The 19071-nt window shown below is 40.1% G+C and overlaps 1 protein-coding gene across 1 annotated transcript in view; it reads right to left on the minus strand.

Annotated features, from left to right (window-relative positions):
- LOC125458318 (protein FAM53A-like) overlaps positions 1-19071 on the minus strand; it is a 142815-nt gene that overhangs the window by 43588 nt on the left and 80156 nt on the right. Inside the window, exon 3 of the mRNA XM_048543510.2 lies at positions 11117-11174. Within this exon, the coding sequence (XP_048399467.1) occupies positions 11117-11174 (58 nt within the window). The remainder of the gene's footprint in view (positions 1-11116; positions 11175-19071) is intronic.

Here is a 19071-nt window from a genome sequence, read left to right on the forward strand (position 1 = left end):
CTCCTACTTGACTTCAGGAGCATAATTTTACACCACTGCTGTTTGAAAATAATTTTTACTCCAAACTATTCTTGACATCATTTACAGATGGAAAGAAGCTGTAATGCATCAAACTGTCTGCCCCCTCGACGGCATTTAACTTAGTGCCTGAGCTAAGGATAAAATAAGCTAGAATTTACTCTCCTTGTGGCTATCCAGAGAATTTCATTGGAAACTGGATTTAGGTGGACAGCTGACAATGGGGAGGATTCAACTCTTGTGATGCCACCGTTGTTAAAAAGCTCATCAGCACTCCACATCTGAAGACCGGCAAGGTGAGGAAGTCACAGCAGAGTGCACTCTTCCTGTTGAATCATACCCAAATATGTTGTCAGTGGCTTCAAAAGAAGAGGAAATAAAATCAGAAGATTTTAATAAAAACAGTTTGACCTGTAGATAGTTAATCTCCATTTAGTCCAGTTGACAATAACCACTGTGATGAATTGGTTAATAAATGTCAGCTAATCACGACACACTTAAATTGGAAGTGTTCCAATGCCAAATATGTGCATGAATGTTCAGACTGATTGTGATCACTGCTACAGTAAAGTAGTCATGGCCACCATCTTATGTTTCAAACCTTCCAATGATAGTGGACATTTTTATGAATGGAAGAACGCAAAATTATTTTACTGAGTCATTCCCACACCCAGTGCGTTGCTATGTTTTTTAGCAACCAGTCAACTAAAATCTAATTGCTGTTGCATTTCAAAATTTGGGGAGCCAATTAACATGTAGCAAAAGTCAAGTATCAACTTGGTTAAGCTGCTAGTGCTCTTGTCTATGCATGAGCTATTGGGACTCAAGCACATAACTGCAATTAATGTTTCACTGCAGTACTGAAAGCTAGTTTAATTACTGTAAGTGCTGTTTTTCTAATGATATCAGCCCTTGTCTGTCTGTTCTGATTCCGAAGAATGAAGATCCCATAGCAGAACTGAAAACAGAGTGAAGACTTCTTCCTGTATCCCAGTCATTCATTTCTGGAATCTTGCTACGCATTACTGTCGATGAATTTCAGAAAAATTAAACGTAAAACCACTTTCATGTTTTGCGAGGAAGCCCTCATGCAATACGAATGTATAAATTCAAGCTGAAACAATGGCTTTAATGGGCAAATGCATCATATGGTATTAGGGCACACATACAAAACAGACCATCTGGATTCTGTTTCTACTCATTCTCCGAGTGCCACAACTGAACTCAATATTTCTCATCCAAGGTAAAAAGGAGAATGAAAAAAGTTTATGCTGGCAACCACCAAATAGAGGATAATGTTGAATCGTGCTTTTTTGACAGACTAGATAAACCCCATCTTTAACCATTCCTTAGAAGTAAGCTTTGTTCTGAATCAAATCTACTCTCCAATAATACTTAGATACTGGATGCAAATACTATTCAATCCTATAGGGCTGAACTGTTTCAGCAAATGTAGCACAAAAATACATAAAATCTACACTATTTAGGTAATACAGGTTTCTGAGATATTTTCCAGATGACTGGGATACAATTTCAACCTGTCTCTTCTGTTGCCCGAATTGACTGCAGCACAATACATCAGAGTTACAAACTGCAGTGATGCAAGCTAGCACAATGGTGAATTCAGTGGAGAACACTTATATCTGAGTAATAGTTTCAAGAAAATATACACATGTAGGTACATTAACAAGTCAGCTATTAACACCAGAATACACAGTGCTCTGATGCCAAGAAATTAATTCTGCAGTCTTGCTTTTTAAAGTGATCATGACTAGGTCTTTAACTTCACTTTCAGCAAATGGCATTAAATTAGAGGCTGCAATGTGATGCGAATTTCTTACAGAAAAACTCCTGTAAACGCTGAAGCTGGGTAACTAGGATTTTATATAGTGTAAAGGAAATCAACTTTTCACTCTGAATCCTTGGTTGCCTTTTTGGTCGAGCAGGGTTTGAGAAATTATTTTCATTCATGCTCAACTTCACAAAGGATTCCAGCCGAAGGCTGTGAGCTGGAGATTTTACTTGCTGTGTTGTGCACGTCAGTAACTGTCTCATGTTATTTTTTCCTTTCCACCTCCCTTGTGAGAGCATTCAGAGAGTTTGGTCATCTGGCTTGGTTAAGCTCCCATCCCAATGTAATTGATTTGAAAACCAGATCTAAGCTTGATATTCTAACTTGTTTTTTTCTGAAATCTGAAGGCATAGTTGTTGTCCAACAACAACAGAGACAGCAGCAGGTCATTCAGTCCCTTGAACCTCTTCAGTCATTCAACTCGATGAAGTAGTTGACTTCAAAGTCTGGCAAACCTTCCATTTTAAAATTCTCATACTTGGATGCAGTTTCTTTCATGGTCCTGCCCCTTGCTATACCTCTCACAGCTTCCCGCCCCCAAGAACATTTTTGCACTCAATTCTACTACTTCGTCCCAAAACCTCTGCATCTTACCCCTCCTCTTCAAGACGTCCTTTAAAACCTATTGCTCTGACTAAGCTTTTGGCCATCTGTCACAATATTTCCTGATGTGACATACTGTCAAAATATTGGATTAAGAATCTGAGAGGCACCTTCAGACATTGTTCTATATAAATACCACTTGCTACAGTATATTTCAACTGAGTTATCGACCTCTGAACACATTGTTTGATGTCTTTAACAAAAATCTCTGCATTGAGGCATAAAAGAGAAACAAGAAAAGGCCATGTATCCCTTAAGCTCTTTCTGCAGTTTATAAGATCATACCTTGTGTGTGGTGCAACATTACATGCCTATCTTTGTTCAATACTCATTAATGCCAATGGTTCACAGAAATCTATCAGTCTCTGATTTAAAAATAAGTCATCGAGTATTGTCATTTGCAGGACAGTTCGAAAGTACAACCTGCTATATGCAGAAGTGTTTTTAAACTTCACTCCAGGTAGGCCTGGATCCAGTTTTAAGCTATGTCCCCTGGTTTTGATTCCACAATACTGCAAAGATAGCTTTTAAGATCTCTAATAGTTCACTTAGTACTTGGATGGTCTGATCAAATCATTTTAATCTTCAAAAACTGCAGTGAATGCAATCACAGGTTGTACAATTTATCATCATTTGACCACTGGAGTCATTCTACTAAGGTTACATTGAGACGCCTCAAGATCAACATATCATTCTTAAGTTGTGGTGCCCAGAAGAACCCCAGGTGTTCCGCAACCAGGGCTCTGCACAGCTTCTAACACAGTGAATTGTGATGCTGTCCATGTAGAGGCTAGAATTACACTACCTTTTCGATGAATTTCTGTGCCTGCTCATTGACGTTTTGTGGTTTGTAACTCTGCCATATTTATAACAGGACTTCCATCGTTTCACTTGCAGTTTAGAACTCTGATGTATTTGTAGTGGACTCCCAAATCCTGTCTGACTTCCATGATTTCTAGACTTTTTTCATTATTTACAAAAGAAGTCTCACCAAACAGTTTCAGGCCCCAAAATGGACGACCTTACTCATGCCTGTGCCAAAACGCATTTGCTACAGTTTTGCCTATTCATGTAGTTACAAGTCCCATCTATCAAATTTGGGCACGTGGCTCAACATTTCATCAGTAAAGACAAATACAATGAATGGTGGAGGCTCCAAATAGATGCTTGTGGAAGAGAAGTCGCAATTTGCCCGTTACAGTACATAAAAGCAGGAGGAGGCCAGGCAACCCAATGAGCCTGCTGCCCCATTCAGCAGAATCATGACCCCACCTTTGCATTAAATCCACTTTCCTATCCAATTTCATATTCCTCAACTCTGTTACTTCACAAACAATCTATTGATCTCAGTGTTGAATCCATTTATTGAACAGCCTCTGGCTTACAGAAATCCAAAAATTCACAATATAACAATGTGTAGAGCTGGACGAACACAGCAGGCCAAGCGGGAGAGGAGCAGGAAGGCTGACGTTTCAGGCTGAGACCTTTCTTCAAAAAATTTCTGAAGAAGGGTCTAGGCCCGAAATGTCAGCTTTCCTGCTCCTCTGATGCTGCTTGGCCTGCTGTGTTCGTCCAGCTGTACACATTGTTATCTCAGATTCTCCAGCATCTGCAGTTCCTACTATCTCTGAAATACTTTTCTTTCCACTTTCTTTCTCATGATGTAGGCATCTTTGGCAAAGCCAGTATTTTTTATTGCCCGTCCCCAATTTCCCTTGAACTCAGTTTGCAGTTACATGTAGGCCAGGGAAGAGAAGGATGGCAGATTTTTTCCCCTGCTCCTCATCTCAATTCTAAATGCTAGTCACTTACTTGGAGGCTATGTCACCTTGTTCCACCCACCTGTAAACCCTCTAAGCATTTCACATGTTTCAAAAGATCACTGTTAATTTTTCTAAGCTGCAGAGAATGTGTGTTCATTCTACCCCAATTTATTCTTATCGAAGTCATTTTATCTCAGCAATCAAGTGTTACACTTCTATAGTGGCCTTTGTATCCTTCCTTAAAGAAAGGAGGGCAAAAGCACACAATATTCCAGATGCTGTCTCATAAAAGTCCTATAAAATGTTCAAGCCTTCCTTACCTGGACACTACAATCCCTTTGCAAAACATAAAAGCCAATTTATCCTTAACCATTCCAACTTCTTAACCAAGTTTGCATGCAAGCTTTCTATGAGTCAAGTGCAAATCAACAATGTGGCATGATTTACATCAACTATCTACCCTTTATCCCTATTCTTTTTCCAGCTGCTGAGACAGCCTCTAAGCAGATCAACAATGTGTTCTTAATTCGATGTAGTTCAACTTCAGAATCAAGCGATTTTATTTTTTTTTGAACAACCAGAATATTTTATCTTGATAAAGATCCATAGGCATTCTCCTCCATCCAATGCCTACGCTGGTTTGCTCTGATGAGCTGAAAATCCAACGCCTTCTGTCACTCACGAATTTCCTGACAACTGATGTCACACTAACTAGTCTTGAAATTGTTTCTGCCCCTCACCTTATTTAGATGTGCAATTTTTCCAATCCAAAGGAAGTGATTCTTAAATTAAAGTAACTGGAAGTTCGTAATTATGGAAGCTGTATTGTTCTCACATATTTCCTGCAAAATCCTGACACTGAAACAATTTGGTCCTGGCCATTTGTGATTCCTTAACTGCCACAATTTTGTTTTTTGACTTGCACTCATTAGGACAGATGTAAGAGTATCAAATTTCAAAGGGAACTGTAATTTACAGTGTACGACTGGTTGACGATTGGACTCCCAATTGGTCAAGGCAATGCCACAGGGGATACAACAGTAAGTTAATCCCTATGTTTTTGTCTAATTGAAAAAGGCACAATACCTGGGCATTTTATTATCTTGGAATCTCCAGCATCTGCAGTTCCCATTATCTCTAATACCTGGGCATGTTCTGTTTACGGAAAGTAGGCCCTTACAGCTAGATCCAGAGCTTCTGGCAAGCATAAGTGAGCTACATTGGTAGCCTGACTGCAAACTAAATTGATTGTTAGTGTAATGCCTAGCAAACTCATAATTGTTTGATAACTGTTGTCCAATTACAGAACCACATTTAAAATTGAACAGCATGTTCTGAGGTCTCCAAACATAGTGACACGCACATCCCTTCAATAATAATTCTTACAATAAAGACCATTCCCTGGGTCATTTTCCAGGGCACTTGCTAACCAATCAGTGCTCTGTTTTCATGAGTATAAGTTATAAATCCTTTTGAATTTTGATGTTCTTGTACCTTTCTCAATGAATGCAAGATGAAAACTTTGACAAGTCCGTTTTCAGAAATACTCAAATTCTAGATCACCATTCCAGACCACAACTATTTACTATTGCTTTATTACTGTTCACGTACTGAGACAACTTTTGGTGAATCTGTGTCCCAATTTCACATTAGTGCCTCATCAGTGAAAATATATCTCTAGATATCTCAAGAGGCTGAGGGGTGACCTTATAGAAGTTTATGAAATTATGAGGGGCATAGGTAGGGTGAATAGACAAGGTCTTTTCCACAGGGTAGGGGAGTCCGAACCTAGAGGGGTGTAGGTTTAACGTGAGAGGGGAAAGAATTAAAAAGGGACCTAAGGGGGCAATCTTTTCACGCAGAGGGTGGTGCGTGTATGGAATGAGCTGCCAGAGGAAGCGGTGGAGGCTGGTACCATTACAATGTTTAAAAGGCATGTGGATGGGTATATGAGTAGGAAGAGTTTAGACGGATATGGGCCAAATGCTGGTAAACAGGACTGGATTAATTTAGGATATCTGGTCATCACGGACAAGATGGGCCTGTTTCCGGGATATACAACTAAGTGACTGTTCCCATTCTCAAACACTATTTTGCTGAAAACTTAATACCGTTAGCATGTTTTGCTGTGATAACTCTCTTCCAAGAAGTGACCCTACATGTTCAGTTACTAAATTGAGCTGGGAATGAAGATTGAGTAGAGAATGCAAGAATTGCTGCATTCATGAATGAAAAAGGGGTATTTCCAGTCCTCTCCCCCACTCCCACTAAAAACACATTTTATATCCCTCCAGCATTCACTTCTAGTTAGCCCTGATTGGCTTGACTTTACTATTGGCATTGCTGACCATTCAAGGAAAGGCAGGTGTTTCTTTTTCTTAAATGAGGAAAATAGATCAACTTGCTCTTGGCACAATTTCCTGAGACGCTTTATCAAAAGTTTGACTTTGCACTTTCACTTTTTATTCAGCAAAGGTTGTAGAGAAATGTGATCCAACCCTGATATATAACCAGTTCGTTTTAAGTTGTGACATGTGGCACTAAAAACTTCAATTAGTTGAAATGCAGAATTTGTCAAATCTAATTGTTTGACCAACTTAAAAGGAGAACCGTATCTAAATGCAGAACATTGAGATTTGTGCCCCATTAAAACTTAATCTTTACTAATTCCACTACTCGTATGTGAAATAACCCCAGAGAGGCTGGTATCTCTTCGCCAAGTTATCCTTTATTTACATGTGGAGTGTCCTTGAAACTGATCCAGCTCCCTCAGAACCAGCTCTCAGGTTGAACAGAACCTCTGACACTCTTGGTTATGTATCAGGCAGGGCTCCCCTATTGGAATGGTTAGTCGGGTGTCCAATCAAGGAACTCATATTCTGTGAGGTCCACATGCCTGACTTTGATACAATCACTGCTGTATCTTTACATACTTTATGGATGGCAGGTTCCAATTCCAGGCAATTCCTTAAGAAGCCAAAAAGTGAAGAACACAAGAACATAAGAAATAGAAGCAGGAGCCACCTGACCCATTTAGCCTGCTCTATCATTCAATAAGATCATGGCTGATCTTTTCATAGATTCATCAGTGCTATTGTGGAATTCCACAGATTCACTACCCTGTGGATGAAGTTCCTCCTCAATTCAGTCCTAAATCTGCTCCTCCTTATTTTGGGCTATGCCCTCTAGCTCTAGTTTCACCTGCCAGTGGAAACAGTCTCCCTGCTTCTATCTTATCTATTCTCTTTATAATTTTACATGTTTCTATCTTGTGATGTTAACAATCTGATCCCCTCCTCATTCTTCTAAATTCCAATGAGTATAGTCCCAGTCTACACAATCTTCTTATAGAGACACGGTTAAGACCAGAAAACAGGTACACAGATTGGCAAGAACTAAGATTGGATTATCAATTCTAAACGCAAACTTGACCAGCTGAAATCACAATAGGACACTGACTATCACTACAGTTTATCCTGCTAGGCTAACACAGTTAGTAAGGCTGTTTGGACTGTATTTAGAACAAAGTATATTGACCCTCGTTATGTTCTATCAATCCCTACCCCCACAAACAAGTGAAAGTGGAGTCACTATTTGGTCAACAGAAAACCATTGCAAAAAAGACAGAAGACATCAGCGAATGCAAATACATCTTAATCTATGTTTGGTACCCATGGGAAAAACCACATCCTGGATCGTGGGTTCGGGCTGCACTACAGATGACCCCAAAACACAATACACTCTCACACACCAACCCACCCCCCACACAACATCACCAACCACCCCTGCACACCCCCCACAGCCCTCCCTCTCTCTCACACTCACACACACACTCTCACACACACACACACTCTCACATTCTCCCTCACATATAAATCAGATACATTTTATTTTGTTAAAATGCACACCATTTGTGAGCAGTCAATGTGGCATTTTATTAATTCCTACTTTGGAAATAAAACCAGTCTGATGCCAAGTTGATACACTGCCAGATTCTAACCAAGGCCTCATAACTAAAATACACTGCCTGACCTGGGATGTCACCTCTGGTATACTGAGGGAACTGATAAAACCTTTAGTTATCTCAGGGCAGTGACTTAAAAGCAATTCTGGGGATTTGCATTTTAATCCTTTCTAACAACCATCTTAGGTTTGTTTAATATATTCTCATCAGTTCTACAACCTTTTGCTTATAGGTTCTGTGTCTGATGCCACCTGAGGAAGGAGCAAGACTTTGAAAGCTTGTGTCTTCAAGTAAATCTGTTGGACTATAACTTGACGTTGTGAGATTTTTAACCTCATCGACCCCAGTCCAACACCGGTTCCTCCACACTTAAGACATACAGGTGCATTATTATCAGCAGTGACCACAGTAATGACCCACACTTTTCAAATAGTGCTTACTTAAAACTTCAAAGTTTTCTTCTACTTCCAGGTTAATTAAACGGCATTGTATCCTCAAACTCAGTGAAGCACTCCCCAGTGCACCATTAATCCATTTGCCACATTTTTACTTTACGACAGATTGCGCTTGTGGCTAATCAGGGATAGTTTAGCAGCAAAAGACTGCAGTTGCCCAGAACTAAACATGGATTCTTATAGCTAGGCTAATAAACAAAAACTTGGGAGTCTGTCTAGAATTAGCTGGATTAAAGTTGAAGCCACAAATCAGTAGCACTTCCCAGTCCCCCAAGAATCACTCTGCGATTTGAGAATAAACAAGCTGCAAAACAAAAAAAATTACTAACAATTACTCTCCAAAAAAAAACTAAACAGCAACCAATGTTCACATTCACATGTCAAGCAGTGCTAAACAACACAATAATGAAGCACCTGAAGCAACACTTACACACACAGACACACATGCACACAGATAACCTGCAATAGCCATCTGTACCCGAGACTAATTCACCTCACTTACATTGGGTCAGCAATTATATCTGATATCATCATCATCACTAATTATTTGAAATCACTATTTGAAAATTAAGACAAAAAGACTGTAAAAAGATACAAATAAATCACAACAGCATTTTAAATTAAAAATTAAAACATCGAACATAACTTGAAATGACAGTCAGGTTCTCATCTTTGAGGGTTAGCTGAACAGGTTAATGGTGAATGGAGAGTTAGTATCATCGTTCTTCCAGCTTTATTGCCTCGCCAGCAAGAAGAACAGTATGCATCTCAACTGGAAGTTTCCTGAAACAGGAGGTAACCAAATATGGATATCTCTGGACTCCCCTTTCCTTATTTTTGTATTTCTGCTTTAGAGCTTGGAAGTTCAAAGCAAATAACTCAGCACATGGGTAGCAAGTTCCAAAATCCTCCTACGATTCCATTGTGATTTAATACATGACTGCCTGAAGAATTCTGCACAATCTGCCTGCTGCTACGATTCAGAAGCAGCTTTAAGAATTAAAGAAAGCAAACAAAATGATTAAGGGATGTACAGCTTATTATATGACAAAGATTATTTGCAAAAAGAAAATGTGCTATGAAAGAACCAAGTGTTTAGTAAAAATACAAAGTTAGTCAACCAGACCAAGGTCAGCAACCGTGATTGAACTCCGAACTTTATCTAATGCATGCTTTCGGAAAATACTGTACGCCTCCCCACACAGAATGTGAGATGTCTGCAGCCATCGTTTTTTGTGCATGTACAAAAGGTACGACAAGTGAAGGCTGATGACAAAAGAATTTTTTTTAAAACTCGATCATGACTTGCCTGCACTTCATTTAATCCCTGTACAGATTATGCAACTCTCAAAAGACGTAATCGATAAGGAACTGCGAATGCAGAAAATCTGAAACAAAGCAGAAGTGCTGGCGAAACTCAGCAGGTCTGGCAGCATCCATGGACAGAGAAATGGTGTCAACATTCTGAAGAAGGATGCATCGGACCTGAAACATTAACTCTGCTTTCTCTCCACAAATGCTGCCAGGGCCGCTGTGCTTTGTCAATTTCTGTTTTTGTTAAGAAAATTACCAAGTTGTGCTCACCAAGGAAACTAGTGTATCACATCTCAGTGGAGTGGAATTGGCAGCAAATTTAAAGAAAGATACCGCCCTGTTCTATTTTTAAAGTAAAGTTTGCATTGGAACCTGGGCCTAATACTGCAGAATTTTCTTCATGTTGTACTTTAAACTTGCGTACAGCTGGGGGTGGTGACAGTGGAACAGAACAGAGGACGAATTTACTCAACACTTAACAGCAAAGGGCAAAGCTAGCATGAGACACCATAAAACGAGAGATCTACTTTTAACCTCCGAACTACTATTCACTGTTCCACTCCTTGGCTCCACCATCAGAACATATGGATATATGCCATCATTGGTGCCAACTGCTAGGCGGAAACAGAAGACATCTCTTAAAAAAAGCTCACATCTGTAAGACATGAATCACGCCTAACTTGTCCTACTCTGATTCTTTCTGAACCTGCCAAAGTGTAGAACCCTCTGTTTTTGCTTCTCTTAAGCCTGTGAGGCTTTTAAAACGGATTTGACATTATCTAATCACTCCTCCACCATTCATTTCTTTCCAACTTCTATTAGTGCTGCTTTGTGCTATATCATGGGCCTTAGCCAGTCAACTAGACTTCAAACGTGAAGTACCATACAGTGAGTAGAAAGTCAAATGGGGAAACAAATAAAAAACTGCAATTAATTGAGAAGAATTGCATTCTATCCTGGTCGCTGCAAAATCTACAATGGAGACCCATTCTCTTTCTCCAGATCAAACAACATTCTGCCTCAAGTAGTGCGTCTGTTTCAATTCTGAAAGGAAGCACTGAAGAAGAATAACCCTTTTGTGAATTACCATGTAACTCTACAAATATAGGTCAGGTACTGCATCACAGAATTAAATAAGTGTACCTACCTGGTATAAACCGGTATGGATTCCAGCAACTATCTTTGTTTGCACTGTCAGGCAGAGGCTGAAAGATCAAAGATAGATCTCAGTATGTGTTACAAAACAAAATGAACATAAATACATATACATATGAAGTATAAGATACAATCTAAAAAGAGTGCAGCAGAGGGGTCCAAGTATGTGTGTGCACAAAACATTGAAGGTGTCAGACAGGTTTAAGCTGGTGGTTAATAAGGCATACAGCATCCTAGCCCTTATTTACAGGGATAGAGTACAAAAGTAAGGAAGTTATCTTGAAGTCATCTAAAATGTATTTCAGCCTCATCTGGATACTAGTGTCCCATTCTGGACGCCAAACAACAGGAAGAACGTGAAGACATGAGAGGGAGTAGAAGCAACATTTCTGGAAATGAGTCTGCTGTGAGGACATGGGAACACACACAAGAGGAGTAGGCCCTCCAGCCTGCTCAACCGGTTTCATCATTCAATAAGATCACGGCTCATCTGATTATTCTGCATGCCTGCTGAACTAGCTTTTCACCCCTTTGTTTGTTGAAAAATCAATCAGCCTCATCTTAAAACTTTTCAAAGATTCTGGCTACACCACCTTTTGGGGAAAACAGCTCCAAAGACCCATGGCCTTCTGTGCAAAACAATTTTGTATCACCTCTGCCTTTTATGGTTATCTCTTCTTTTCAAACCATGACCTCTGCAACAAGAAACAGCATTCCTCATCCATCCTGTCAAAACACATCAGGAAGTGTAATGTTTCAAATCAAGAATGTCAGATACATAGGTAGATTGAAGAAATTGGACAGTTCTCCTTGGGGAACATAAAGCTGGGACAACATTTGAAAGGAGCATTCAAAATAAAGCAGGGTCCGGATAAAGCAGATGGAGGAGAAAATGTTCCCACAGTGGAAGGACTGAAAACAAGGGTATGCAGAGTTAAGGTAAATGACAAAAGAAACTGTGCCACAACAGGAAAAATATTTTCATGCAACGCATGAGGAGGATCAGGAATGTGCTAAGTGGGTGATGGAGGCAGGATCAAACAAGAAATTCAGGAGGGAAGTGGTGCATTACCTGAAAATGAAAACTGTGCACAGCCATAAAGAGAATGGTATTGGGTGAACCGCACCTTCAAAGTGCCAGTCACAAAGGCATAAGGACCACATTTTGTGGTGAAACCATTGGTATGAAGACACTTGAGTATTTCTTGGAGGACTTAAGTTTAGAAGGATTGTGGTCACACTTGGAGTGGTTTATTTAAAAGCTGTCATTTGAAGTTCATGGTGGGCATTGTAGATTTTTAAACAAGGCGGCCGAGAAATAACATGTCTCGGGACAACTGTTTATTTTGCTACAGATCCTGTTGGGAATGTTTTTGAAGTCTATCTGGCCTGGAGAAGTGTTTTTTTTTAAATTTGGTTAGATTGAAGAAAAGCCTGCTAAGAACAAGCCAAGTTGGAGGAAAGCCTGCTAAAGAACAAGCCGAGTTGGAGGGGAATGCGAGCTTCAGAACAAGTGGCCTAGTTCAATTTGACCATTTCTGGAAAGAAAATCCTTTATATCAGTTCAGGGGTGAAATCTATTTGCTCTTTTGAAAGAGCACCTCAAGATTATATTTCCTGAGAGAGCCGTGCCTGCAAGACTTAACAGAAATGCTCACTAACAGTATCTTGACCATATGCTACAGAACCACAAAGAAAATAAAATTTTCAAAGCACATTGACCACAAAGTGTTTTTTTTCCTCCAGAAAACCAATTCCTGCACACAATCTGCATATTTTGTCCTTCATCCTAGACAGCAAGGAAGAACTCTGGAATGAGAGGAAGAACAAATACCTCCTGTTCCCTAACTAGTCATTGTGTGAATGAATCAATTACTGGATCTTTACTGAATACTTTGTTTGACAAGACATTTTGTTTTTGTTTCATAAGAAACTTGACCAAGAAATCTTTTAAATGGAAGTATTTAATTGGTTACCTTGGTAACTGGAAAAATGATTTTTATTTTGTTGTGGCCCGTGCAGTCGTGGAATGAGAAAGAACGTGAGTATGCACCACAGTCTCACCATGTAAACTGATTTGGTAACAAAGTGTCAGGTGTTACAGATACATGACTAAATCTGCTCAGATGTGACAATCCCAAAATGATGCAAATGCGTGGCATGCCAGCTTGGGTGAGCTCAGTTGTCTGATGTTTCATCCTGCCACCCAATTTTCAGAAATTTCCAAAAACCACTCAAGGAACAGAAGCAGGAGAAAGCTATCTAGTCCCTTGAGCCTGCTCCACCACTCAATAAGATCATTGCCCTAATTGTACATTCCTGCTAGCTCCTGATAACCCTTGATTCCCTTATAGATCAAAACTTCACCTATCTCAGCCATGAATGTAAATGACTCAGCCTCCACTATGCTCTGGATAGAGGATTTCGTAGAGTAATGACTCAGAGGAAATTTCTTCTCATCTTAACAAGAGACTTTTTATTTTCAAACTGTAACCCCTAACTCCATATTCCGCACAAAGGGAAATATCATTGATGTGTCTACCCCACCAAACTCCCTCACAGCATCTCGTATGTTTCAATAAGAACTTCCTTCATGCTTCTGAAGTCCAATGAGTACAGCCTTGTATCATAAGGCAATACCTTTATTCAATAATTAACCTTTTCTGAACAGCCTCAAACACAAGCAATATCCTTCCTTACAGTAGGAGACTAGCTGTGACCCAGATATCACCTTTGATGCTACCCAGAGATATTCCCACATTGTCCTCCAACGTTCAGCATTCCTCCATCGACAACAACACTCTAGATGCCACTAACCTTTGCTAGTAAGAATTTACAGAGCTCAAATAAGGCCATTGTGTTTGACCCAGCCATCATGAAGCTGTCTAGCCTCATCCTATTTTCAATGCTAGGTTCTTGGTCCTACAAGTAAACTCACGAGTACTTCTAAAATGTGCCGTTTCTGCAACTACCATAACTTGACGCAGTAAGTTTAAGAATCCAATTACCTTCTGGGTGAAAATAAATCATATACCTGTGGAAGTGGCACAGTTTCTTGGCATGTTTCTGATATATGGCCCAAGTCTTTCAGGTGCAGAATTATACGGGCAGGACCATTGCTACAGAGGCTAACAGTTTGGTACATAGCTCGAGCGAGAACATGCTTCCCAGATAAGTGAATTTAGCACTGTTGTCAAGTTCTGAACATGGAATGGGTACCCTGAGATCAAGATAGGGCTTTCCTGGAGCAGACCAGTACATCACTTTGGTTTTCTTTATGCTAATCATAAGGCCAAAAGTTCTTGCATGCACTGGAGGACCAATCCATTCTATGTTGCAGCCCAACTCTGAAATCTAACAAAACTGGTCAATTGAAACCTGGCTAAACAATGGCAGGAAATAGTCACAGAATTCATAGCATTAGCTTATTCTACCCATCTGGGTTTCTGTCCTGCAACACAATAGCATTCACTGGTCTGTTAGCAATCTGCTGCTTTATCCTAGATCCCTTGAAACATGAGAAATGAATAAGTGTTGAGGTTTCCTCTGGCCCAGAGACACAACCATTAAACCACAGAAACCTCTTAAGTTAAAGCTATTTGCTCCTGGAGATTTTAATTCAGAGTCTCCTAAGCAGGTGCTTTCACCCACAAAGTCATGGTATCAAGTGACTTCATGACATCCTTATCGGTGAATTAACAGATTTAACCCTTCCGTTGGCTTGCGGTTTTCCTTGGAAAACTGGGTTTATTTTGTGGGAGAGCATTTTAGATACCAATTCAAAATCCAAATTAAGACGTGCATTCCAAATGAGACTTCTAAAGACTCTTTGCATTTTGAAGACGATAACATGCCTAAATCAATGCCTGCTCCATAAGATTTGTTATGGTTGGTTCTTGTTGCTAAAAAAAAAGCGGCATCAATGCTAGATCTAGGAGGAGGCTTCTAATCTAAGATCAGTCTACCACATCTTCCAGAAGTGAATTCAGATATTCCGGATTCCCCACCAAGGTCCGTCCCAGAGGAAAACAGAAAACATTTTAAAGCACTCAGGAGTGTCTCGCTTGCAGCGTAACACTTTGACTGAATCTATCAAGATAACGAACAAAAACAAGGTTGCTGGAAAAGCTCAGCAGGTCTGGCAGCATCTGCGAAGGAGAAAACAGAGTTAACATCAAGGTAATGGTTGTTCAACTGTTCATGCTTGCTGTCCGATGTGTTTAACCAGCTTATAGCCAGGAGAAGGTGCAGCTTTTCCTCAAATATTACTTCCCAGAAGTAGACATTGCAGATGTCCCAAAGACAGGAATTTACGGTGGAAATGATAGACAAGAATCAAGAAGGAATGGCAGGTGCAGATGTTGGGAGTATAAGTCCAGAATCATTTCCAGTACGTACTTTATTTTGGACACCTCCATCTGTTTCCTTCAGCAAAGTATTTATTTTCAACTGCACTAGGCTGACTTCAGCAGAGCTGTCCAAGGACCTTAAGTTTAGGATCACTGTCAGAAACTAACAGAGTTTGGAGGGATCAGGTGTTACCTATGTTTACTTTATAAACCATCAGCATGGACAAACTCCAAGCACCAAGGACTCTCTGAGCCAACACACACTGCACAGCAAGTCAAAGCTTCTTAACATCAACAGGTACCAATAGATGTACATCACTGAATGATTGCTCATGGATAGATTGCTCGAGCTCACTGTATTTATCCATCTTGGTCAGAGTACGGGAAACAAAATGCAGCTATTCCACATGGATAAGCTATCTGCATGCAAAGTAAATTTAGCAAGTAGCAGTACGGTTTTGATGTAAAAGGATTTTGTCCAAAGATCAAAAGCACTGATTGCTGCCACTGTGAATTGTCGCTTGGGTCAGCTTGTCTGTGTCAAACTGTAGGGGCACTTAAGATTGCTTTCAACATAAGCATGAGTCAGTGACTGTTGCATGCCTTGCAACTACAACCTTTGTTCAAAGAACAAAATTCCAAATTCCTTCACTTTTGTATCTAAAAAAGTCTTTATTTGTGTAAGACAAATCAAGGAAGTAGTTACTGATATAACTGTACAAACCAAAAAGGGCCACAGATTTACATTTGTGTTTTTGTCCTGAAAATGAGGGGGCCATCTTGGTTTGTTGGTGTTGACTAGAGAAATTAACAGAATATTTGTGAATAGAACACTTCAAATATAGAGCCTTGAAGACCTTGTCACAAATTTTTGGAAAGTCCCAAAGTGTTCAACAATGAAATAAAAGTAGCACCTTAGCACAGGTCCAGGCATTTCATGTGGGGCAGTATTAACTGCCTTCTGAAAAAGAATGGCTTGCTAGACTATCAAACGGCTGTCACACAAAATGTCAAACCGTAACAAAAATAGACAGACTTAGGCACCTGAATGACAACCAATCCTGCACGAGTGGTGCTATGTGCCAAAATTGAGAGAGGTGTCCCACAGATGAGTCAAGCAACTTGACATAGTCATATGTACAAAAATCATACTCTGCAGTCAATGTCACAGACTGCTCATCAGAATTCACAGAAATTAGTTCTTGACTGTGTTGCAACGTGATCGTTAAGATGCTGTCACATGTATAGTTTTGTGGCAAGTTTCTCCCAAACACAATTGTCAATTTGTTCCCTTTACAATTAGGCCAATGGAGTGCCTGAAAACACGCTCTCTGTCCTTCGCGATTGGGTGCCATCCTTAATACAGATGGGGATGAAGCACATGGACCAGTGGAGCAGATTTCGCATGATCATAGTTGGAGGAATTAGCTTTGGTGAATATGTTGGGTGCTGAGTCATCTGATTTCTCGCTTAACTGAGTATCCTGTGGACGCACCACTAGTGTAAAATTTCCCAGCAAGTCTCAATGCCATAAAGAAAGATGGCGACAACAACATTGCTGTCAACTAAAGTCTTTGTCCTCTTATACAGACCTCGCTCACTGAAGATCATGGTGTGTGAGCACAGCTTATCTATGCCTGACCTCCTCTTCAGTGATGAATTTTCTGGAAAAGGTTGCTGTCCAGATATAGGAATTGCCCATCAACTTTTATTGTCTTATCAGTGTCACTACTGATCTAACCGAAGGACAAGTCTGCCAGATGGTGCCTGCCACATGCCGAGAGAGTCAATTCAAGGGAAAAACCTACCTGACCTTGTCCTCCTCAAATAACTTTAGCGGCAACATCAGTACTTCACAGGTTGGACTGACCTGACTTAGTGGAGACTTCACACTCTGAATGTCTCCCACAGTGTACTATCCAGCTAAATGGGACGGATTTAGATCAGACCTAGCTGCTCAAAACTGGATGTTGTATGAGATGCTGTGGGTTGTCAACAGCAGAACTGAATGTAACCTTGCAGCACAGCATATCCCTTATTCTACCATTACCATCAAGCCAAACGGTTAACCTTTGTTCAACAAACAGTGTGGGAAAGCATGCCAGGGATAGCACCAGGTATATCGAAAAAAAAAGTTGACAAACTGTTGCAACGACAACACAGGACTACATGCAAGCAAAACTGCAGAAGCAACATGCAGCAGACACTGGTAAGAACTCTCCCTCACCAATGGATTAGATTTAAAACTCTGTAGTTCTGCACCAATTGAGAATGGTAAATAATTGAACAAAATTCACAATCATTCCTATTTTCAATAGCGCAGAGCCAAATAAGTCAGTGTAAAAAGACAAGGCTGCGTCGAACAGTGTGATATGGAAGGTAACAGGTGCAGCATGGCAAAGAAGAAAAGTACACTCCAATGAAACATGCCAAGTGATCTACAGTCAGGAAATTAGAAATAACATTGCTCTCTCACCAAGGGAGAAATCATGACAAATAGAGGGGACAAAGTCTTTATTTTACGATTTTGCTCAGTTAGGGATTCATAGCACCAGGGATCCAGGTTCGAATTTAACCTTGGGGCACTTGTCTTGTGGAGTTAGCACGTTCTTCCCATGTCTGCACGAGATTCTGTTGGATGCTCTGGTTTCCTCCCACAGTCCAAAGATGTGCAGACAAGGTGGTTTGGTCATGTTAAGTTGTATATATTGTCCAGGGATGTGTAGACGAGTTGGATTAGCCGTTGTAAATGCAGGGTTACAAGGACAGGGTGGGGGTTAGATCTAGGTAGCCTGCTCTTGGGAGGGTTGGTGAAGGCTCGATTGGCTGAATGGCCTCTTTCTACATTGTGGGGATCCATGAGGGGTTAATGTGTGCATTTTTTGGATTCAAACTGAATTTAATCCACATGTGAATTCAGCTTTAGAGGCACCAGATTAAACACATTCAAACAATTAGATTGTTAAACAAGAAGGGAGAGGTAAAGAGAAGTTATAATCCTAAAAGAAGAGAGAGTCCTACAATTCACAATTAACAATACAATTTTCAGTTCTTTATTGTGTACCGAATAGGAAATTAACATCAAGTTCCAATCCAGTGGCTTTCTCATTTCAAAATATTCATATCATAAATATATAATTCAATATAAATAATATAAATCCTACTAAAGATTAACATCCACTAGTTCTGATCTGTCAGAAGACCAACACCAATGAATGCTGTTGTTCAGTTTGTTGTTCATCAGTGCATGTTTATTAGCTAATAGAAACTCATCAAAAGCATTCAACTCTGCATCTACCCTAAAGAGCACAAAAGCCGAAACTACTGGAGCACCAACACAGACGATAAGCGACGACTCATTTTTGCCTGTGTCACGGTCAATGGGCAAACAGATAACGATACATGCTTGTCACAAATGCAGCGCTATCAATGGTAATTTCCACTGTTTAGTGGTGCTGCTATAGGTGTATCCTATGCCGTTGCAATGATCGCTGCACCTCTAGGTGATGTAAGGGCATGCCCTTGCAATTTTATCTGAATATTACTGCCTTTTATACATTACACTGCATGTTATCACCTTTGTAAAGCCACCAAGGTT

The sequence above is a fragment of the Stegostoma tigrinum genome, chromosome 13, assembly GCF_030684315.1.
Source record: "Stegostoma tigrinum isolate sSteTig4 chromosome 13, sSteTig4.hap1, whole genome shotgun sequence".
Taxonomy (NCBI): Eukaryota; Metazoa; Chordata; class Chondrichthyes; order Orectolobiformes; family Stegostomatidae; genus Stegostoma; species Stegostoma tigrinum.